The 23,948-nt window shown below is 42.2% G+C and overlaps 1 protein-coding gene and 1 pseudogene across 7 annotated transcripts in view; both read left to right on the top strand.

Moving 5' to 3' along the window:
* TTC13 (tetratricopeptide repeat domain 13) overlaps window positions 1-23,948 on the top strand; it is a 97,299-nt gene that overhangs the window by 61,408 nt on the left and 11,943 nt on the right. For 4 of the 7 annotated variants that reach the window (XM_030812699.1, XM_030812702.1, XM_030812703.1 and 1 more), the window contains 6 exons: window positions 2,397-2,506; window positions 5,961-6,096; window positions 7,172-7,251; window positions 9,702-9,780; window positions 9,931-10,010; window positions 11,724-12,500. In XM_030812699.1, coding sequence (XP_030668559.1) covers window positions 2,397-2,506; window positions 5,961-6,096; window positions 7,172-7,251; window positions 9,702-9,780; window positions 9,931-10,010; window positions 11,724-11,838 — 600 coding nt within the window. In that variant the 3' untranslated portion in view covers window positions 11,839-12,500. Of the gene's footprint in view, window positions 1-2,396; window positions 2,507-5,960; window positions 6,097-7,171; window positions 7,252-9,701; window positions 9,781-9,930; window positions 10,011-11,723; window positions 12,501-23,948 lie in introns of those variants that run through there. The other 3 variants (XM_030812700.1, XM_030812704.1, XM_030812701.1) reach the window with 2 other exon arrangements.
* On the top strand, window positions 22,904-23,013 carry LOC115835335 (annotated as a pseudogene).

Consider the following 23,948-nt stretch of genomic DNA (forward strand, 5'->3'; position numbering starts at 1 on the left):
TACAGTTGTTCCAGGATTTTGTCTGCTGAAGACCAAATATTGTGGCCAAACCTACCTCGGGGAGTTTATTGTGAGGGTCTGATGCACTAACACAGCACCCCTCAACCTTCTCAAACCCACTGCGTTGACTCAGTAAACATGTTCAGATGCCCCCTTTACTAACTCCTTTATTGCACTAGGATGGACTTCACAGAGAATATGTCTCACATAAAAAATGTCCACGCAAAGTCATCTCAGTATCTCAGTCCACACAATGTCCACACAGTGTATCTCAGTATGCGGAAATCCGGGCATGCCTTCTCTAGAAGCCGGAAAGCAGTAGCCAGTGCTTCACACCTGCACGTAAAATCATGGTGAATGTGACAGTTACAAGTGCAGCCCCATATCTGTGTGTTATTTGGTGAGCTGCATTGTCATTGGCGATGTGGTTTTCTGAAATGGTAAACCAAGCTTAGCAAAGCTCCAAGCTATATATAGTGCACTCCTTACTCAATGTGTATGCTATTTGCATTCCCGGCAAACTCAGTGTGCATGAAAACTATATAATAAATACTTAGTGTTTAAGTGCAAAACAGAGTCTGGTTCTAGGCCCACATATTGATTAAATAATAAACGTGTTCTTCATCTACATGAAAATCCAGTGGGACATTAGAAAATCATACATTATGTGTGACAATCCCCTGTACTGTGGGACATATAGTAATCTTGGCTCCCAACTATCCAATCCCTGTAGTAATCAGTCTCCCATAAATTTCCCCAGTGCCCCCCAGGGGGCAGAATGGCTTCACCACAGGCCCTGAGATATACCATATAGAAAGGAAACTGGTGTGTGAGGGCTCTTCAGCTGCCTTCCTGTGGGTATTCTAGTTAGGCATTTAGATGTCCTGTGGTATTAGGCAGAATACAACATCAGCTTAGGGAGATTTTAATATTTATATGTCTTTGTTTAAGAAGAAAAACAGAGTGGGCTACAAGACTGTAGTCACTTAGCATGCAGCCTGAGACGCGGCATCGCCAGCCTCAGTGCGTCTCTCGGTGTGAAGTCACCAACAGTTGTCTGGAGGATGTAAGATGTTTGTTCTCTGTGGTGGAATGACATTCCACTTCAGCATTATACATCTAGCTTTTACCCAGGATTACGGATATATTGGTACTTTGCAAGGCACACACAGCAGAATATACAACAAGATATTTGAGTGTTTAAAGTGCTTAGTGAAATGTACCAGGTCAACTTCCACCGAAAGGCCCAACGGTACTGTTGATGAAAAACCAAGTTAACGTGTATGTCAGCGCCCCCTAGAGGCGATTTATTAGCAAGTAACGCGGTCTGGAATTCACCAAGACCTTGGGCCCACATTCCCACTGTGTGGCTTCCCTGCTGGCTGGGGTCCTAGCTCGTTTCTCATCTGTAAGATTGAGACCATACCTAGTGCTATCAGTATGTTGTGAGGATTAGATGAGAATTGGCAGATAGTGTGTTAGCGCATTTCTTCTCCTGAAAGTCGTTTTTTTTTTGCGTGAAAGATGCTTGCCTGTTCAGTGCCTGCTGTGGCCCTGATGGCCTGTGCCACTCATCCTCTGGCTTCTGGGCTGCTGGTGACACCTGGTGCATCTTTCTGTTTCTAGACAAGCTCTCCCCTCATGAAGCAGCAGCCTCTCTTACTTTACTGTTGCTTCTCTTAACTTCCAGTCCATCAATTAAAAAAAAATTGACAATATTAAGTTAACTGAATTTGGGGGTCATTTTCTGAAACCTATTTATTGCCACTGCAGGTTTGTCCCAAATGTTTTAAACAGAAAGCTAACATCTGAAACTGTGTTCATACATTTATCACCCCGAAGGCCATTCTTAACTGCGAGTAATTCTTTTAACTTAACCAACTTATCTGTGGTCCACAGATAAGTGGTGGGTGTGGGTGTGGGTGTGAATGAAGTTCTCCAGTTAGTGGATATAATCCTGGGTACTCTTCAGAAAAATCAGACTCTGCTGTGAGCACTAGTATGAGCATAAGTTGCATTTTTTAGTTACGGGATGTTAGGTGCAACTATTCTGCCATGATTCAAGGTTTCTGCCTACTAAGATGGGCGTGAGAAAACCTTCAAAGGGAGCTCTTAGAAGTGAGCAGTGCCCCTTGTTGATGAAGAGAACCTGTGAGCTTTTGGTGCTGAGGTTCTCTGCTGGCCTCTGGTAGGAGCTGTGGGAGCATAACCTGGGCTCTGTTGGGGCCTGAAGACAGGCAGAGATGCCCTTGGCCACCAGGACACCATCTCTTGTATCGGATGACCTCCTTGGCCCTTTTTAAAAACATGTGAGGTAGAGCCAGCACTACAGAGTTGCAGTTGGGGTTTACAGTGAATGAAACACTAGTAACGTGAATTTTCTTTTTCCCTGAAAGCAGTTTAATACTAAAACGAAGGATGGGTTCACCGTGAACACAAAAGTTCCCAGCCTTAAAGACCAAGGGAAGGAATATGATGGATTCACAATCACCATTACAGGAGACAAGTATGTGTGCTTCTTAATGTGGTTGTAAACTAGAGACGAGGCAGGAAGGGTGCCTGTGCTTATTGTCGCTACAGAGTTTTGTGGTGTTGAACTTTTGCTCCATCCTGAAATGAAAAGTATCAAGGTCCAGTGAGCAGTTATAACCAGTTATTTAAAAAAATGTGACATCTAAAGTATTACACCAGCAGATACATTTTCTGACTGTTGAAATCTAAGGACTTTCTAGATACTATGTATGATGTAGTTTGTGGAAGACATTCTTCTGCGTTTTTGAAGTTCCTTAGGGAGGCGAGGGAGGCTTTTACTAATAAAATGAAAAAAGGTGAGCAGTTGGCGGATTGAAGTCCATTGTAGCTTTAAATATATATATATATTTATATATATATATAAAAGCTGATCTATATATATATATAGAGAGAAAAAACAGCTTTAATAACTAATGAGTAGTATAATCTTATTCTAGAAAATTTAGAATATATGGATAAGCAAAATTAACAAAATAAAAATCAAGTTATTTTCTTTAAAAACTGAGGTTAGACTGTTCTACTATTTACCCTTACCATAACATTATCACAATCATTTCCCCAGTCATATTCTTAAAAGTATTTTTAGTAACTGCATAATATTCCATTGTATAGATGTAGAATTTCTCTGACTGATCTTTTTGTTATTGACCACTTAGGGTATTTCTCATTGTTTTACTTTATAAATAGCACTGCAGTAAACATTTTTATTAACTCTAGTTTTATTTACATCTGTAATCCAAGCTTTGTCTGTCAACCTCCATATTCCTTGAATTGTGGGTGGAATTGCTTTGAGCTGTGCGTGCGCGCGCACACACACACACACACACACACACACCCCATCTTGAGGTGCATAGCCTTGGGAAGTGCCATGCCCTCCCCCTGGTTTCCACCTGCTCAGCAGTGAGACTGTGACTCACATTCTCCAGCCCCTCTGCCTCTTGGGCTCTGGCTTTCTCACATACTTTTCCTCTAAACTACAAGGAGCCACCTTTTCAAGTTCCATGTCAAAACTTAAACAGGCCTTCATGAATAAACACCAGTTCAGCAACTTCCAGATTTCAGGGCTTTTCTATATCTTTGAAGTCTTGATCTCTACCTCAAGCTTCTTATCAAAGTATGTTCCCAATAAAGATCATTCTCCCCTGATTGCAGGTTGTGCTCTTTAACATAAAAAGTGTTCTCCTACCTTTTCACACATCCATGATGTGTATCTTCAGATCAGATTCCTAAGCAGAAATGAAATTACTATATAAGTACAGTTGATCTTTGAATAACTCAGGGGTTAGGTGGATTGACCTTCCCACCCCTAGCAGGCAAAAATTTGCATATAACCTTGGACTACCCCAAAACTTAACAGCCTACTGTTGACCAGAAGCCTTAACAAAAACATAAACAGCTGATTAACACATATTTTATATGTTATATGTATTATATTTTGTGTTCTTACAGTAAAGTAGGCTAGGGAAAAGAAAATGTTATTAAGAAAGTCGGCCGGGTGCGATGGCTCACGCCTGTAATCCTAGCACTTTGGGAGCCCAAGGCGGGTGGATCACGAGGTCAGGAGTTCGAGACCAGCCTGGCCAATATGGTGAAATCCCATCTCTACTAAAAATACAAAAATTAGCCAGGCCTGGTGGCACACACCTGTAATTCCAGCTACTCTGGAGGCTGAGGCAGGAGAATCACTTGAACCTGTGAGGGGGGGTTTGCAGTTAGCCGAGATCGTGCCACTGCACTCCAGCCTGGTGACAGAGCGAACTCCATCTCAAAAAAAGAAAAAAAGAAAGAAAATCATAAGGAAAATATACTTAACTATGTATTAAGTGGAAGTGGATCCTCATAAAGGTCTTTATCCTTATTATCTTCACGTTGAGTAGGCTGAGGAGGAGGGTACAGAGGGGTTGGTCTTGTTGTCTCAGGGGTGGCAGAGGCGGAAGAAAATCCTTGTATAAGTGGATCCATGCAGTTCGAACCCATGTTGTTCAAGGGTCAACTGTACATGAAATTTCTCCTCCTGAAACGTGACATCTTTCCTCAATTGCCTGCTTCACCCCATTTGTTGCCTCCCTTGCTGTGGGCCTCCTGACCCCTCGAGTCGACTCTGCCTGGCATCCCATCTCCTGTCTCCTGCTTCACCAGCACTTCACCAATGTTGCTAAAGCTCCACCTCACTGGACGTTCCCCTAGCTCCGCAGATCTCTCCCTTCTCCATACCCAGCCATTGCCTATGGCTACCCAAACCAGCTTCCCTGCCAGGCATTCACAGCCTCTCACAAAGTGGCCTCAGACATTTCCTGCTTGACCTGGACCATCTCCCTGTTGGAACCTGGCCTGCCAGTCCGACTGGAATGCTTGTTCCCCAGTTCACCTCTGCTTTCCGATGTCTGGGTCTCTCACTCCCATCCCGACCCACGTTCAGGCCACTTCTCCCATGAGACCTTTCCTGCTTTTCTCTATGTTGTCCAAATTAGATTCCGTTTTTGAACCTCTAATGAGCTACATTATGACCTGAGTCATGGTTTCATAATCATTTGTGGCCCTTGGCCAGAAGTGGTGGCTCATACCAGCATATTGGGAGGCCAAGATGGGAAGATTGCTTGAGGCCAGGAGTTTGAGACCAGCCTGGGCGACTTGGTGAGACCCTGCCTCTGCAACGGATTTTTAAAAATAACTACAGGTGCATACCAGTAGTCCCAGCTACTCAAGAGGCTGAGGCGGGAAGATCACTTGAGCCCAAAAGTTTGAGGCTGCAGTGAGCTATGATCATGCCACTGCTCTCCAGCCTGGGTGGTAGAGCAAGATCCTATCTCTAATAATAATAATTTGTGGCCCAGTTTCTTCCTTCCTTCCTCAATCAAGGCAGCAGCTGGGCTTTTCTTTGTAGGCTCCGAGGACTAAATCCAACACTTTGTTAGTGGCATTATACAAAAAAATGCCTGTTGTATCAAACTTATATCCTCCATAGAACCTCAGTGGAGCTTAAGCTCCACTTTTTTTTGTTTTGATAAAAAACAAAAACATGGTGTAGTCCCTGAACTTTCTTCCTACACACAGTTCTTGCTTCTGACCTTTAATCCTAATGGGGTGGCTTAGAAAATATTTACTGGTTATTTAAATGCATTCTTTACTATGTGTAATTGTTTTCCCATATATTAGCTTATGTTTGTGTAATAAGTACATGTAGTTAGACTTAACTGTGAGCAAATGAGTTACCAGTCACTTAAAGGTGAGACAACTATCACATTTTATGAAGAAATAATGCATTCTCATGAAACCTACCTTGCTTGTCTATAGTTAGAAAGGTAAGGTACATTCTTGTATATGTTTAGTGCCACATCAGCATGCTGTTTGCTTTTTAAAAAAACTTTCTGTGTTTGGCTATTTGAACTTATAATACATGCCTTTGACACTTATTTTTGTATTTTCAGAGTTGGCAATATATTATTTTCTGTGGAAACTCAAACCACGGAAGAAAGGACACAATTATATCATGCTGAAATAGATGCACTTTATAAAGATTTGACAGCAAAAGGAAAAGTATTGATTCTTTCATCAGAATTTGGGGTAGGTTTCTCTTTGTTTCCATTTTTCTGCTCTTCCTATGATTCTTTTGTAAACTTTTTGAACCTCTGCCCTTTCATTGAGATTGTACATCTTATGCTTAAAATTGGGTTGAATTAACCTAAAAATATTTCTTATTTCTTATAGGCAAAAATTCTTGTATCTAGTAACTACACTAATGGGGAGGATAATAAATTAATAATTTAGTACTGTACTACGACATTATCATAAGTTTGGGCTTTGACAAGATATAGAAAAGTTGGCTCATTATGAAAATGACCTGGGCTTCACCTTTTTCTTCCATTTTCTTCCCTTCGTTGTGGTCGTTGCTTATAACCGTATATTTACAAGGAGCTTTTGAATGTAAACTGGATGATGCATTCTGATGAGTTAACGGCAAGGAAAGTACAATGAAGTTGTGTATACTTTGCACTTAGCAGCCCTTTCCTGGTCTGTGGCCTCCTCCTTTGGTTGTCTGCCTGGACTTGAGGTGGCGTCGTTGCAGGCAGCAGGGTATGGTGGACATTCTCTCCCCACCACGCCCCCTCCCTGTGTTCTGCAGTGGACGGGTGCCTCTTACCCTTGAAAAGTCACCTTATTTCTCCAACATTTAATCACTGCATCCGTATAATTAAACATCTAAGTTTATATACATAATTGAGCATCATCCAAATCTCAGTGCGGAGTAGGGGAAGGGGCTTACCCAGATCTTTTGGGGTAAGGATATATGTTGTTTGAGAAAACATATTCGGTGTTAATAAATGCCTTTTAAAATTTTAGTCACAATATATATTTTGACATTTCAAGCAACATTAAAGGAGACTGAGATTTTTATGTTTATCAAAGAGTTGCAGTTTAAGAAACAGCTGGAAAAACATTGCTCTAAATTGAACTAAATTGGAAAAAAAGGATACAAAAGGGTATAGAATATTCAAGAATTTGAAAAGTAGGTTCTTATGGGGGAGGAAGAAAACAATCCTTTTCTTGATGTAAATTATTCTTGTGTGTCCTGTCACCTAATGAAAAATTAGTTTGTAATCTAGTATTTAAGTTTATGAGTCTGTATCTTTTTTTCTAGGAGGCTGATGCTGTCTGCAACTTAATCTTATCCTTAGTTTATTACTTTTATAATTTAATGCCACTCTCTCGAGGATCCAGGTAAGTAATATCCTGTCATTAAAATTATTTTAAATTGAGAAATGTGTTCTTTTTTGCTTATCCTTCCTGTTATGGATATAGGTATAGAGTACACAAAGAAATGGTAAGGAGCTCCGTATTTTTTTCCAAAATCTGCACAAAAAAAATTTCCTTAGTCTATCACATCATCAAAAGAATTATAGAAGACAGTTCTAATATAGTGTGCTTACATTTAATAGGATAGGGATTCATCCATTCAACACAAGTTCATGGAAATTTACTGTGTACCATGTGCCGTGCTCAGTGTGTTTTAATTTTTTGTATCTGCCAGCCTCTTACTGAACCTCCTCCTCCTCCTCTTCCTTTTCCATTTTGGGCTGTCAGGTGACCCGTAATCCTCATGTTTTATACTTTTGGGCCAACAGTCACTCTGTACTATTTTTATTATTTTGGATAAATTCTTGCTACTTGTATATCAGGAGTTTTTTAGGTATCATTAAAACAAGGACTATGACTGTAGAGTTTTCGTTTCATTCTCCTGTTCCCAGTACTGTGTGCAGTAAATTATGTAAATGGCCTTTTGCCATTGCTGGCACATAGTTGAACTTAAGATGTTTTGGCTAAAAATAATACACTTGAATGTCTTTATCTTTGATTAATGCTTTAGAAAGTAAAACTGCCCTAAACATGGTAGTAAATTTGGTTATAGAATTTAAGACTCATTAAAACAAAATAGAAACATAAATGTTATCTTATCAGCATAATATTGCTAGTTGTGTCCACTGAATAAGGGATGTGAGGGCTGTGCACATCTCCGCTTGTGGGCCCCACTGTACTCAACAGCCAGCATCCGTCCTTTGTCCTCACAGCAGCTCTGCTGGCTCACCTGTGGTATTGAAGGAAGTGCAGCTCTGATTGTCCTCAACTGTCCCTCATCCCTACATCTCTTCAGTCCTAAATAGTCTGTTGATCCTGCCTCCCACACTTCTGTTTCTCTCTTCCCCGTACCCGCCGCAGCTAGCTTTGCTCCTGCTCCTCTCTCTGCCCTGCGGCTCTCCAGCACCTTCTGAAAACCATGGGCTCAAGCCGAGCTTGGCAGCACGCACAGTGCACAGTGCCAGCCCTGCCCTGCCCTGGTTTGCCTTGGCTGCAGCACCGCTCTCTTCCGCGGCTCTTTCGCTTCCCCTTGGCTTTCCGTGTGGGCTCTCTGCCATATCTCCCTGCCTTCTCTGCCCCTTTCATCTTCAGCCCTGGGGCCCTGGAGGTTGCAGGGCACATGTCTTTAGCCTCTGAAGTCTTCCCTGCTGGAGAACCCCATGAATCACCTTGACTCGCTTTTCTTGTTGTCCGCCCATGGCACTTGTTAGCTTTCTCTGAAGGTGCTCATGCCATCCTTTCCACCTGCTAGGATGCATTATCGCATGGGCGAGAGCTGTCTTTATCTTGAGCCGATTTGTTTTGGGAAAAGCACAACACTGTGGTTACAATCGCGGGTCCCATGGCCTTTTGCCAGCCCCTTCCACCCAGAACCAGCCAGCTCCCACTCTTCCCTCACCAAGAGCAGAAGCACAACGCCTTGCAAATGCCTCCTACCCCAGACCTGCACACTCGCAGCTCTACACTCGTTCTGGAGTGACAGGGCAGCAGACCTTGCCCCACGAGCCTCCGAGCCAGCAGGCAAAGGTACCCCACAATCTCCTGGCCTCTAACAGCCACCTCGGAGCCCTGGCAGTTCACACACACGCCCAAAGCTCCAAACCATCTGTCCGTTAGTACATTGTGAGAATGTATTCTGCATTTCTTCTTTGAAGGCCAGCATTTCTAATGCTTAAAAAGTAAGACTAACATATGTATTTGTATTTATGAACTTTATTGTATACATGCATTGCTGGAGTGCGGTGGCGCGATCTCGGCTCACTGCAACCTCTGCCTCCCAGGTTCAAGCAATTCTCCTGTGTCAGTCTTCCAAGTAGCTGGGAATACAGGCACGTGCTGCCACTCCTGGATAATTTTTTGTATTTTTGTTAGAGATGGGGTTTCGCCATGTTGGTCAGGCTGGTTTCGAACTCCTGACCTCAAGTGATCTGCCCACCTCAGCCTCCCAAAATGCTGGGATTACAGGTGTGAGCCACCATGCCCGGCCTAATTTTTGTGTTTTTAGTAGAGACAGGGTTTCGCCATGTTGCTCTCAAACTCCTGACCTCAAGCGATCCACCCACCTTGGCCTCCGAAAGTGCTGGGATTACAGGTGTGAGCCACCTCACCTGGCCAGTAAATACATTCTAATAGCAAATTAGTAACTATTCTTAAACAAATAGACATATTTTCATGTTAAACGAAACATTTAGTGTTTTATTTGAAAGAATTTTTGAATAAATTTTATCTTTCATGATGGGAAGTCCATGGTGAAATTTAACATGGTAACTGTAGACCGTCCAGGATGGATTGACCTTTGTTCTTTATTTAAATAGTGTAATCGCTTACTCGGTCATCGTGGGAGCACTGATGGCAAGTGGAAAAGAAGTAGCAGGAAAAATTCCCAAAGGGAAGGTACGTTGGAGCGGGAAGGGAGAAATGCTTGGTTATGTGTTAAGTCTCAATTTACGGATTTTTATTTTAAGGTACATGAGTTACACACATCTCCAGACGAGCCTGTGTCCTCCATGTTTAGTAACATTCCTAAATGTCTTTCTTTTTCAGTTAGTCGACTTTGAAGCTATGACAGCCCCTGGTTCAGAGGCCTTTAGCAAAGTTGCCAAAAGCTGGATGAACTTGAAAAGGTAACTACTTGAGGGGGTCCACACAAGGGTATAATAACTGGAGGAGGAAAGGTAGTTTCCTGTTACTTTGGAGCGCTATGAAAACTGGAATTGTTATACTCATTTTTATAAGTTAATATGTAATACAATGAATTTAATCCACTTTTTCAAGGTTAAAATGTTTTGCTGTTGTATAAGATAACCTTTTAAGGGTGAACGTATGGATAAAAATGGACTATGAAGGCCAGGCACAGTAGCTCATACCTGTAATCCCAGCACTTTGGGAGGCTGAGGTGGAAGGATCATTTGAGGCCAGGAGTTCGAGACCAGCCTGGGCAACATAGTGAAACTGCTCCCCTCTACAAAAAATTTTAAAATTAGCTGGGCATGGTGGTGTGTGCCTGTAGTCCCAAGTACTTGGGAGGCTGAAGCGAGAGGATCTCTTGAGCCTAGGAGTTTGAGGCTGCAGTGAGCTATGGTTGCACCACTACACTCCAGCCTGGGCAACAGAGTGAGACCCTGACTCTTAAAGAACCATGAATAAAAAATTTAAAAAGTAGTTGGTGAAAGAAAATTACCAAAGTCTTATTTATATGATCAGGTATTCACTTGTCTTGGCCTGTTTACTCTTAGGCTCAGTATTCAGCAGTGTTTGAACTTGTAGACAGAGCCCATTTTACATTACTCTGAGTGGTAGCACTTAGCCTACTTAGTTGCATTTTATTGCAGCCAGGAATTTTATAGCAGCCAGGAATTATCCCTGACGGTCACTGTGTGTGAGGAGTCTAGCAGACCGTGATCGTTCCTGGCTCTTGTTTCCAGAAGCACTGGAGAGGACTGTGTGAATTTGAAGTGTGTGGAATTAAACTCATAGATGCCTCAGTAGTTAATGAAGAATAAGTAAGCCTCACTGTTCAACTTTAGTTATTTTTGCCCCTTCTCCTGGTTTTTTACATCCCAACCACCCCCAGTTTTGCCTTTCACGTCTATTTGACATAGCAACCACTCTATTGCTGGGTAATTTATATTCTGTTTAAAACAGAAATATTTGTGCCTGTAGTCCACCATTGCTCAATTTGTAATTTAGCCTTGCAATGAAAGCTTCTAACAGTTACACCTTGTCCTGGTACATTGTTGTTTCAGGTTTATTAGTTTGCACATGTTTTAGTAATACAACCACCAGGCCAAAGGTCTTGTTTCTGTTCTTACATAATTGTACAGTGTGAATCTTTTGACAATTCTTTAAGGAAAGAATAACAACGCTACCTTACATCCTGCAGTTAACGCTTTACAGTGTACCTTGAAATACCTCATCTCATTCAGAGCTCATGGTAACTTTGCGAGTTAAGAACACTGTCCCTGTGACAGATCAGGGAAGTGCAGCCTAGAGAAGTAAAGAAAGCTAACAAGGAGTGAAGCTGGACCTGAAACCTGTGTCTTTTGATTCCAAGCCCAGCATGCACCACAGCTGGACATGTAAATGAGAGTTTAATTTTCTTTTTCAAAGCTCTGGTTTAACTTCCAAGCAACTTGTAACGTGTCGGCTGATACCGCAGGCCGTTGTTGTGAGAGGAGCCATTCTGTTCACAGCTCCTCCCTGCCTTTCTAACACTGTTTGATATTACAACATGAATATAATAAATATAATGATAGGAATAAATATAACATAAGCTCTGCCCTTTTTTGCAAATTTTGTTAATTTTCATACCGCTACTTTGTGTTTTTCTTTTTCAGTATTTCACCTTCTTATAAGACTCTTCCGTCAGTATCAGAAACGTTTCCAACGTTAAGATCGATGATTGAGGTGCTAAACACAGACTCTTCTCCACGTTGTCTTAAGAAACTCTAGTTCTGCTGCTGTATTTATACAAGTAAAGGGCCGGACCTCTTGCTTCTTAAGTTATTTTTTAAAACATGGAATTATAAAGAAATTAGGTCCTCTATTACTTTTGATACCAATTTTTGATAGGAATTGAATACTTGAAATCATTTTCTTTACTTTTCTGAACCATAACGAAAATCATCAAAGAGGCTTTTGGGGGGAAAAAGCTACTTAACTTGGAGGGAGAGTGTGTGTATTAGCCAGCAGCCTGTTGGTTTCCACTTATAAAGTCATATAACTCCTTCCTTACAGTAAAAAAAATTTTCCTCAACAACTAAAAAATAATAATGAAGAGGAACAAAAGCAAAACCAAATAGGAGTGTTTGTATTCCTTTAGAGATTTGGATATTTTTCAAAGACTTTCTTTTTACGCACATTGTGATAGAGCATCTTTTGTTAACTCACGTAACCTCCATGTGTGGGTCCTTCGTTTTATTAGAACCATGGAAGAAGGTTCCTGGGCCATCGGTATGTGTTGCAGAGCTCACAGCCAGGAACACTTATTTTGAACAATGCAGACAGTATTTGCCAATGTCCCAAATGCTGAATTATTGAACCATGTTTTTTTTCCTTTGTTGAAAAAAATAAACCAGGGTGATTTCTATAAATCACCAGTTTTTGGCATTGGATTATGTATGTGTTTATTTTGTGAACCAGTTTCACTTTCAGGTATAAGAACATTCAGAAAATCTCTCTTGTTTTTTTTCCCAGACAGGGTAAATGACAGTGAGTAAAATGGGTTAATTAAAACTGTTGCTGTTTCCAAATGGCAGCATCCATTAGCAAGCCTGCTCTTCTCTCCCTTCTACAGGATGCACCCCCATCTCTTTGCTTGGCCACTTCTCCCTGTCCATTGTAATTTCTCTTGGACCACTTCCTGCTGCTGCTCTGTTTAAACCCCACAGCCTCCCTTTGTCCTACAATGAAACGCAGTCTCCTGCTGTAGCCTAGCTGACGTGGCTGTGTTTCTCTGACTGAATCTCTTACTCCCCACACTGTCCTTTGTTTGCACCATCAACTCTCCTAGCCTTTTCCTTCCTTGAGAACCTTACAGTTAGCTTGACACTGTCCGATAGAACATTCTGTGATGATGTTCCAGAATGTTCTGTGTGCTGCCAGTATGGTAGTCAGTAACCTCATGTGGCTACTGAGCACTTGAAACAGGACTAGTATGCCTGAGGAGCTGAGTTTCACATTTAGTCTTAATTAATTTAAATTCAAATAGCTGCATGTAGCTAGTGGTTATTATATTGGCCCATGCAGCCTATAGAGTTCCTAGTGAGACTTTAAAGGTTTTTCCACAGAAATAATCCAGAATGGTGGTCTCCCAGTGTAACTTAATATCATTTTGAATTTGTGGTTATAGACTTGCCTGAGTGGCTAAGCTCTTACTATGATCTGTTTTTATTCACAAGAGTTTCGATACCAGATATGTGGAGTTTTCCCCCCATACCAACCAATTATCCAGCTTTCCATGTATCAGCTGGAGTGGGGAGGGATCCTGCAATTCACATCTGACACTAACTTCCTGGAGTTAACACAGACCCCAGAGGGTAAGGGCTCAGTCTCACAAGACTGCCCCCTTTTCAGACACCAGTTACAAGTCAGGGCCTCCTATACTTCTGACTGATTGGCTGTAACTCGAGGGTTCCCATCACACCCTCCCTTCCCATGTTTGATAATTTGCAAGAATAGCTCACACAGTTCAGGGACACTCTTTACTTACTATTACTGATTTGTTGTATCGGATACACATGAACAGCCAAATGGAAGAGGTGCACGGGGCAAGGTATTGGGGGCAGCATAGAGCTTCCGTGCCCTCTCCAGGCCCACCTTCCTCCCCCGACCTCGATGTGTTCACCAACCAAAACCCCCAAACCTTTTTACTTAGGGTTTTTATGGGGGTTCCATTGCATAGGCATGGTTGATTAAATCATTGCCAATTAGGTCAATCCTCAGCCCCTCTTTTCTCTCTGGAGGCTGGGGGTTAGGACTGAAAGTTCCTCTAATCACATGGTTAGTTTCTCTGGCTCCCAACCCCCATCCTCCAAGAGTCATCTCATCAGCATAAATTCAGGTATGGTTGGAAGGTGCTTATTAATAACAAAAAACACTTCTCACCCCGATCGCTCAGAAAATACCAAGAGTTTTACGAGCTCTGTGCCAGGAACTGGAGGGCAGAGATCAGATATAGCTTTCTTATTACCTCAGTATCACAGTTCTATTGATAAAATTGCTCCTGTGAATCAAGATGTTCAAACTTTTAAAAAACTAACTTTAAAAAATTTAGGGCAAAATTTGCTAGTACATTAAGAACTTTAGTGTGGAATTTCTTTGGTATAGAAACTGTATGAGGGACAGGAAACTGACCTCCAACTCTGTGATCATTATTCTCTGATAATTTGGAAATACGGAATAAAATTGATATGCCTCAGAAAGAGAGACGAGCAAAATCACCTAAAGAAACCCAGTGTGTCCCAGACCAGCAAAATCTGAGTGTTCATGAACACATCTTAAGATGTCTGTAGTGGAGCCCATCATTGCTCCACCCAAAGTCTGTTTCTCCCCACGCTTCTTTGTGTCAGAAATGGCTCCCTCTTCACTCAGCAGCTTCAGCCAGACACCCAGGTGGCCTCCAGAGTCTACACTGCCCTCCTCCAGTTTTCAGATCATCACCATCCAGTCCGATCCTGTTTACCTCTAAGAATATCCCAGATCCATTCATGTCTTACCATCTCCATTGTTACCCCCAAGCCCAAGCTACTTAAAGCTAAACTAATCAAAGTTAAACTAAATCGAATGCTTGTTTCTGTCTCCCTAGCTGCCTTTCAAGTGCTCAGTAGCCACATGTGGCTAGCAGCTATCACATTGGACAGAGCAGACATGGGACAGCCCCATCATCACAGAACATCCCACTGAGCAGCACCGCTGTCCTGAAAGCAGACAGCCCCCCAACCCAACACACTGCTGCATCCCTGTGGTCTTAAGCAAGGGTCCGGGGGGTTTTAGGGTCAAAACCACAGTGTTTGGTGGCAGCACGGTGGCACAAATTAGAGAAAGAAAAAGAAACTTCTAGACTGGCTTGAAACATTTCCTTCTATTTTCTGATCCAAGGGGTCTGTGGTTAGGCCCAGGATCTCCAGCTTCCCCTAAACCTCACGTGCTTCACACAGAAGTGGTCTGGGAAGCACACCTGAGAAACATCAAACTAGAATATCACGAAAATCTACCTCACTGCACCAGGGATTTTTTTCTCCTCCCTAACTGCCATCATGAAACCAAGTATGTTCTTGAATATTAGAGCTGCGATTAGATTTATAGTAGTCCTTTTCGCTTCAAACTATGTTCCCATAAATATAGAATCCCTTTAGTTTTACATGTTGTAAACATAAATTTTACCAGTTAAACTAGTCTACAGAAAGTTGGATATACAAAATGAGATCACACTACACTGTGCTTAATTTTTAAAATGTACTTTTTTCAATTAACACGTCATGAGTTATATGTCAATAAATATATTTGTAACCTTTTAAGTTGGATATACACATATATATGTAATTCAGTCTTGAACACAGGCAGCTTAGTTGAACGCAACTCGGTTCACAGGCTCCAATAAAGAGTTTAACTTTGTGCCCATTCAAGGTGACTCAGACATGTGCAGTTTTCAATTGCCTTATTTAAGTTCCCAGCCTCCTTGCCTTCGCCCTTCGGGGGACAGTCTGATTTCCTGAGCTAGGCATCTCGGCCACCCTCGGGCCTTTGCCCGGATCCTCCGCACTGAGGCTTAGCTCGTGCTCCCTGTGCTAGGGCAGCAAACCTCGGTCGGTACAGCGTCTACTGTTGATTGACCTCTGCCCGCTCGGGTCCGCTGGCCAACAGCGCATGCGCTGCCTCTTCTGCCTCCTCCGTCTGATCCGCAGACTTCTCTATCTCCAGAGCCCTGGGCTACCGGTACTGAGCGTGCAGAACTCGGCGCAAGTGCCCTGCCATTGTGGAGGCTCCTTGCGGGCCCCCTGCTCTATTCTATACCACACTGGGCTTCAGCTTCCCTGTAAGGCTTGCTGCCACCTCTCGAGGGATGGGAGGTTGCAACCGGATGCTTCTGTCTCCAGGGTTTGGGGCCCTTTGGGAGCTAATGTGTTTTAAGCACTTACTAGGGCTGGCATTTTTCTTTCCCTCCACTTTTTTTTTTTTAAATCCCGAGACGGAGTCTCGCTCTGTCGCCCAGACTGGAGTGCGATGGCGCAATCTCGGCTCACTGCAACCTCCGCCTCCCGGGTTCAAGCGATTCTCCTGCCTCAGCCTCCCGAGTACCTGGGACTACAGGCGCGTGCCACCACGCCCAGCTTATTTTTGTATTTTTTGTAGAGACGTGGTTTCACCATGTTTGCCAGGATGGTCTCGATCTCCTGACCTCGTGAGACGCCCACCTCGGCCTCCCAAAGTGCTGGGATTACAGGCGTGAACCACGGGTGCCTGGCTGATTTTTTCTAAGTGTTGTACATTGTTTCACTTATTTAATCCTTTGAAGAGGCCTGTGAGATAAGTGCTAGTATTATCCCCACTTAAGTGACAAACGGGCTCAGGTAGGGGAAGTGACTTGCCTGTCATAGCTCTTGAATGTTGCCTAGCGTGCTTGCCACGCATAGTGAGTCCTCAGTGGAGAGTGGTGGTGGGGCCAGTGGGGATTTGACTGCTGCATTCTTGGCCTTAAACAAATAAGCCCTTCTGTCAAGGAGCTTGATTGCTTTCAGCCGTCTACCAGGTAGAAATGCCACCATATTACTCGAGGGGCTTCCAGCAGTCATCCACAGGGGGCCAGGCGGATTGGCTTGTTGTGTAACACAACTCTAGAGATCATGCCAAAATGATCAGATTTGTCAAGGCTTATGTAAAAGCCCAACAAAAACTGGAAATTGTCACTTACTAGGATCGGAATTTAAAATAATACATCTCTGTCCAAAAATAGATTCTGAATCAATGAATCTTTCCATTCGTAGGCTTCTAATGCAAAGAACTGGAACAATTTTTACATGCAAATTAACTCCTCGAATTACCAGTTTGGTATAGAAGTAACTTCTAAAGTGAATATAGCACTTTCTGTTTCAGGTAAGTACATAAATGTTAACTATCCAGTTTCACAGCTGGATAGAAAAAAATACAACACGTAAGAAAAATATGAGTGGGAGAACCAACTAACTCTGATACATGTATACTTGTTTTATACACATGCTGCTCAATGCTCATAGCACTTGAGAGCTAAGGAGTTCTCAGATCATCTAGTCAAGCTCCTGTAATTTGCCGTTGAGGAAGCTGGGATAAAAAGAGGTGAGTAGCTGCCCAGAGGTCACTCAGGGAGTGCCACGGAGCTGGTGGTCAACCTAGGTAAACACCATCATTGAGCGGAATGCACAAAAAAACTTCAGACAGCTCCCCTGCCTGCCCTTCGCTTGTTCAGCCTAAACAGCTCCTTCTGTGGCTCCTCCCACCTCCTCTTCATACTCCTTAAAATGAAATAAATGTTCATAATTAAACATAATAATCCACATGTGGTCTGTCCAATAAAATATTTTAATTGAAGTACAACATACATACAAAAAATGCACATGTGTGTGCACATTGGTGAATCTTCACAAACCTAACATAACCAGGTTTGAGATCAAGAAACAGAACATGACCAGCACCCCAGAATGTATATAAACATGTTTATACATATAAATAAATATACATCACAGATTTCATATAAACACAGCAGACTACAGTAGCTCTTGAAGACAGCTTCCGTCACACTATTGACCCAAGTCAACTAAATATTTCTAACGTCAGTCTTCCGTAGCAGCTGTGTCTGTTTAATAAAGCTTTGCCATTTAATCTTTTTGCCTCCACCAAGCGTCATCTAATTAATATTGGTCCATTCTTAATAGCTGTTTTCTTTTGTATTATAAAATCTGATTTTCATCCATTATATTATCACCCCATTTATTTTGTGTCAGCCCATAAGCGATTTCTGTTAAGATTAACCCAATAAGAAAAATCATCTTATCTCAGGCTTACTCCAGCCTTTACACCTCCAATTTTTTTTCCAGAAACACTCCTATCATTATAACAATTGATATTATATTTCTGTTTGTGATTTTAAAAATTATCGTCTGTGAACACTTATATTTTAAGAGCCTTAGAAGTAAAATATTGACTTTGTAATCCTTTTATTATAAGAACATTTTCATTAAAATAATCTTCATTCTTCTGTTCCTATGCTACTTGACCCTTCTCCTTTCCCTTTCTGTATCTGTTACGTTTCTTCTTGCTCTGCCTTCAGGGCAGCGTTAACCAGCACTCTGATTTTGGTAATGTGTGTGCACAGGAACACAGCTCTGGCCCTCCTAGTGAGATGCTAGCTTGGCCATTGAGCAGCCCGGTTCTGTGCTCCACATCCTTGGGAGACCAAGAATACTGAAATTACATGCTGGCGCATTCCTTCCAAAAATTATTTGAGCAATCGAAATGCCTTAGATAAGGGGGGAAAAACTATGTTGTCAAATTCTTCCCTTCAGATAGTATAAATGCACTGGATTCTTACATAGTGACATGCCTTTTTCCAGTAGTCTAGATTGTTTTTTTCTTTGCTTTGTTCCAATTCAAGAGGTTCTCATGAATTAGCATGGCCTGTGTGACAGTTGCACGTGGTAACTTAAGATATGCAGGTCTAGCCACAATACGTAAAGCATGATGCCAGTTCTTTACACTGGCAACCAGATGGACATCAAATGCTAGAATTGCAAATAATTTTTATATTTAAAATTGAAATTATATTTTTAAAATAAAATTTAGCTTTAAAGGTTTGAGTTTTAATTTAATATTTGTAAATTATAATCTGCACACTGCCTTTAATTTTAATAGATCATATTGAACACTTTAAAAATTTTTTAAAAACCAAGTTTTAAAATGTTTACATTTATTTAAATTTTTTGAAAATATATTCAGATCCGGTATATTTTTACTACAATTACATCTTTTTTTAAATTCTTTTTAATCCATTACTGATGATGGAGCACAAATTCAGTAAAAATCTTGAATATAACCACATTAGTGATTTTGCTGAAATGAAGGCAAGAATGATATATTTTAAGGAATTAATGTGATTTTTGAATCATGCACATCTTTATTACTCTGGCTGATGTCAGAGCCTATCGAGAATACCAGATGTGTAATAATGATTAAATTCACTGGTCTTAGGCATTTTGCAAACTTTTGAATATGTTAAACCTATAGCTTTACACATGTTCCATATCCATTTTTTTCTTATGAAGGTACATTTATTAAGGTAGGAAGACAGGATATGTTTTATTTGACAATGGATTTATAACTTCCAAGTCTTTAGATATGTGATAAGTGGGTCCATTTATATTCTGGCCTTGGACCCTCAAAATGTTTCAGCTGTTCTGGAAGTGGGCTCTGTCTCTCCTTTCTGCTCCTCTCTCCATCTGCAAACCTGTTCTCCCAACGTGGTGGGTGCAGGGCTACTACCAGTGTTCAGCTTTGCATCAGCGACCCAAAGACAGCCCATCCTTCGCAGTTCTCGTCCTAGAATCCCAGGGGAAGGACTCGTGATTGGGCCAGGTTAGGTCAAGTGACCACTTGGACCAATCCAGCGTGCCATAGGGTAGACTCATATGATACCCTTGTTTAAATCATAAAAGGGATGGTGATTTCTGGACTAACCATCCCTTCATTGTATATTATACTTTGACAGAATGTAACTCCTTTATTTGAACAGACCTCTCTTTTAGTGATTTCCAGTCACACATTCACTTAATGTTTCTTTTCTTATTGTACATAATTTCCAGAGCTAAAACTTTCCAAATCTAGGTTACAAGGAAGACAGCCCTATACCCCAATTTGCTCAGAACAGTCCTGATTTATGCCTGCTGTCCTATTATAATTATTAATAGTGCCACTTTCCATTCAAAAGTATCCTGGTTTGGATAATCATTCTTATGGTGCCCCGGACTGTAAGTGATCTTTTGTTTGGTGAGTGTGAAAGTTCACTTGTATCCCTGTTTGGTCTACATGGCGCTTTCCTCCCAGACCCAGCCATCATTTGGACCCAGCAACTACTAGAGGCCAAGCTGTGTCCTAGATGTTGGAGATATAGTTGAGTAAGACAGTAACCCTTTCCAGAAGGAGCTCATAGTCCTAACAGGGGAAATTGTACAAATTAGGTCATGATACAGCCTAAGAAATCTGGGTAGGAACAGAAAAGCAGGGAGTGGCTCTGCCTGGGGAGACTGGGAAAGACCGCAGAGAGGATGCAACATTGGACCAGGTGACGTGAACTTCCCAATTGCTGACTTTGGCGTATTAGAATATACCTCTTATTTTTATTAGCTACATAATCCAAGGTTAAGATGTTTGTTATTCATAAAGCCCACAGATGATTACTGACTTGGGAGAATCCCATCAGGGATGCCTTTACGACAATGAAATCAGGCCACTTCATCCCCAGGGTGAGTCTTGGAGTAGGCGTCTCAGGTGTGCATGCAGGTATCAGGAGAAAGGAGGGGAAAGTGCTTGTGCCATACGTGAACACCAGAACATCCTCAAGTCCCTGGCAGAGGGAACTGCAGGATTCCAGGGTCAGGACTCCCCAGTGCTCTAGAAGGAGCTGGAGTAATAACCAGCTGTAGAGTATTCCGTCAGGACACGTGGGCTCCAAAACCAACCCTGCCACCTACCACCAGGCAAAGGATTTAATCTCTCCGGCCTTACTTTACCTGGAAAAGGAAAGCGTGAAACTAAGTCATCTACAGTGTTTTATCCAACTTTACGGTTTTGATATGTTGTATAGTGGGCCAATTACAAATTCTCAAGTTTTCTCTAACTGATTAGCCAATTTGAGAAGATTCAGAAAAACCAGAGTTCATTTAAGATAGTTTTTCCTTTTTCATGCTTTTGATATAATCACAGAGGCTTTTATACTGATAAAGACTTATCAAAGGATCTCTGCATTTTGAATCCCATGTGGGAGAGGTAGGGATAATTAGAGAAACCAGCCAAGGAACGCTGGCCAGTACAGGTGCAGTGGCTCATCCCTGCCAGCACTTTGGGAGGCCGAGGTGGGAAGATTGTTTGCGCCCAGGAGTTCAAGAGCAGCCTGGGCAGTATAGCAAGACCCTGTCTCTACAAAAAAATTAAAAAATTAGCCAGGCATGGTGGTGCATGCCTGTAGTCCTGGCTACTTGGGAGGCTGAGGTGGGAGGATCACTTGAGCTCAGGAGTTCGAGGTTACCATGAGTTATGGTCATGCCGCTGCACTCCAAGCTGTGCGACAGAGCACGATCATGTCTCAAAGCAAACAAACAAACACAGAAAAACTGGCCAGTAGAATAATACAGTTTCTGGCTCTTGCTTTCCCCATACCAGACCATCTTGGTCACGAGGGCTGAAATAATTTCATAATGTAAACTTTGCTGTTTTTTCCTGCCTCTTTAGAGTAAAAAAGCAAAACTCAGAAGCACACTCAGGAAAGCTTTTCAAATTCTTTTTTGTTCTCTGGCTCCCAGTGACGAATACTTACTCTGTCTTTAATGTCAAAAGTTGGAGGCAAAGCTTTACACTATTTGATCCCTCCAGAAGCACAGCTGGGAGAGCAGCTGTCTGTGCAGAGCTGCTTCCTCTTGCTTGTTGGTAGAGCTACGGTTGGCTTTGTCTAGGGTTTCTTTCTGCTGGATCTCTCACTCCTCTCTCTCTCCACTTTTTCCTGCCCCAACCCAACTTAAACAGCTCTTATGTGTTTATTGGCCACTTGTATTTCTTTTCTTTTTTATTATTTATTTATTTATTTATTTATTATGATTATTTTGAGATGGTGTCTTGCTCTGTCACCAGGCTGGAGTGCAGTGGCACAATCTCGGCTCACTGCAACCTCCGCCTCTGGAGTAGCTGGGACTACAGGTGCGTGCCACCATGTCCAGCTAATTTTTTGTATTTTTAGTAGAGATGGGGTTTCACCATGTTGGCCAGGATGGTCTCGATCTCTTGACCTGGTGATCCGCCTGCGTCGGCCTCCCAAAATGCTGGGATTATAGGCATGAGCACGGCGCCTGGCCTTTTTTTTTATTTTTTGGAAACAGGGTCTGTAGCCCAGGCTGGAGTGCCATGGCATGATCATAGCTCACTGCAACCTTGAACTCCTGGGCTCAAACGATCCTCCTGCCTTAGCCTCCTGAGTAGCTGGGACTACGGGCATATGCCACCACATCTAGTTATTTTTTAAAAACTTTTTGTAGAGGTGGGGTCTTGCTCTTTTGCCCAGGTTGATGTGCAACTCTGGCCACAAGCAATCTTCCTGCCTCAGCATCCTGAGTAGCTGGAATTACAGGCGTGCACTACCACACGCAATGATATGGTTTGGATGTGTATCTCCTCCAAATCTCAAGTTGAAATGTGATCTCCAGTAAGTTGGAGATGGGGTCCAGTGGGAGGTGGTGTTTGGGTCACGGGGGTGGGTCCCTCATGCGTGGTAATGAGTGATTTCTCGCTCTCTTTGTTCACATGAGAGCTGGTTGGTTGTTTAAAGGAGCGTCACATCTCTCTCCTCCTCCCTTCTCTCTTGCTCCCTCCCTCATCATGCGACGTGCTTGCTCCCTGTTTGCTTTCTGCCATGACTGGAAGCTTCCTAAGGCCTCATTGGAAGCAGATGCCAGCACTGTGTGTCTTGTACAGCCTGCAGAACCATGAGCCAGAGAAGCCTCTTTTCTTTATAAATTACTCAGCCTCAGGTATTCCTTTATAGAAACGCAAAATGTATTAATATACACCCAGCTAATTTTTAAAAAAAATTTTTTAGAGATGAAGTCTCACTATGACGCCCTTGCTGGTCTTAGAATTGCTGGGCTCAAGCAATCCTCCAACCTCAGCTTCCAGAGTTGCTGGGATTACAGGCACAAGCCATCAGCTTGTATTTCTTTGTTGAACTGTCTTCATGATCTTCAGCTGTTGCTTTCAATGTATTAAGAAAAATTTGAAACACATTATTTTGTGGTTCATAAATGTGAAACACACTTACAGTTTTTCATGCTTATGTGTGAGATATCCCTCCTTCAAACCTTGTTACAATGTTGGCACATTACCTGTCCGACATGAGAAGGAAAAAGAGAAATATTTGAAACACACAAATAATGTAAATAATGATACACAAAAACTACGTGAAGGAAGCAAGCTTCACCAATGCAGTTGGAGCCCTCCATGCACTCTCCCCCGATTCCCTGCCATCCCCAAAAGGTAACTGTGGCCCTAAGTTTTGAGATCATATGGCCCATGCATCTCTTTATAATTTCACTATAGATGTACGTTTCTCTACCATTTCCTTGTGCTTATGGATGTATCTGTAGCAATTTGCATCATTAGAAAACATCCTCTAGAGCCACGCTTATGATGAAATAGCTTAACCGCTATAGCTCACTACTTATGCTAAAGGCCACAGACTCTTCAGCTCCCCCATGTAATGGCAATTAACACAGGGCCAAGCAGATTTCCCAGACATGGCTTTATTCTGGGGCTTGTACTCGAGTAGAAGGGAGACAGTAGAGGTACAAGGATTCTCCAGGTAGCTCACTGGGAAGAGCCAGTAGGGCTTTTTTTAATCAGTCAAAGCACTGGACTTGGCATCAGGGGTAGGGTGTGCAGGCTGGGCTGGGCGAGGCACGTAAGGGGAAGGGCATGCAGGTCAGTGCACCCTACCTGGGTGTGATGACAGGGGCTACCTGGTAGTCTGGCCAGCAGCAACAAGGCTGTACAGTTTGGAGAAAATATTCAATATCTCTTATTTATAGTTTTGTAATGTTCTTTTTAAATGCTTCTTACAATATCTTGAAAGTTAAGATCTTTCAAGGAAAGATTTTGAAAAGTGTCCTGGCCTGAAGTCATCATGTTTTAGAAATCAAGTTTTTAAAAAAACTTAAAAAGCTGTGTCTTTAGTATTGGGTGCCAAATTTAAACATTGCCTGCAATTCCGGAATAACAATAATCCTAACGATAGATACGATTGAAAAAGGTGGCCATGTCCAAAAGAGAAA

Source organism: Nomascus leucogenys, chromosome 5 (assembly GCF_006542625.1).
Source record: "Nomascus leucogenys isolate Asia chromosome 5, Asia_NLE_v1, whole genome shotgun sequence".
Taxonomy (NCBI): domain Eukaryota; kingdom Metazoa; phylum Chordata; class Mammalia; order Primates; family Hylobatidae; genus Nomascus; species Nomascus leucogenys.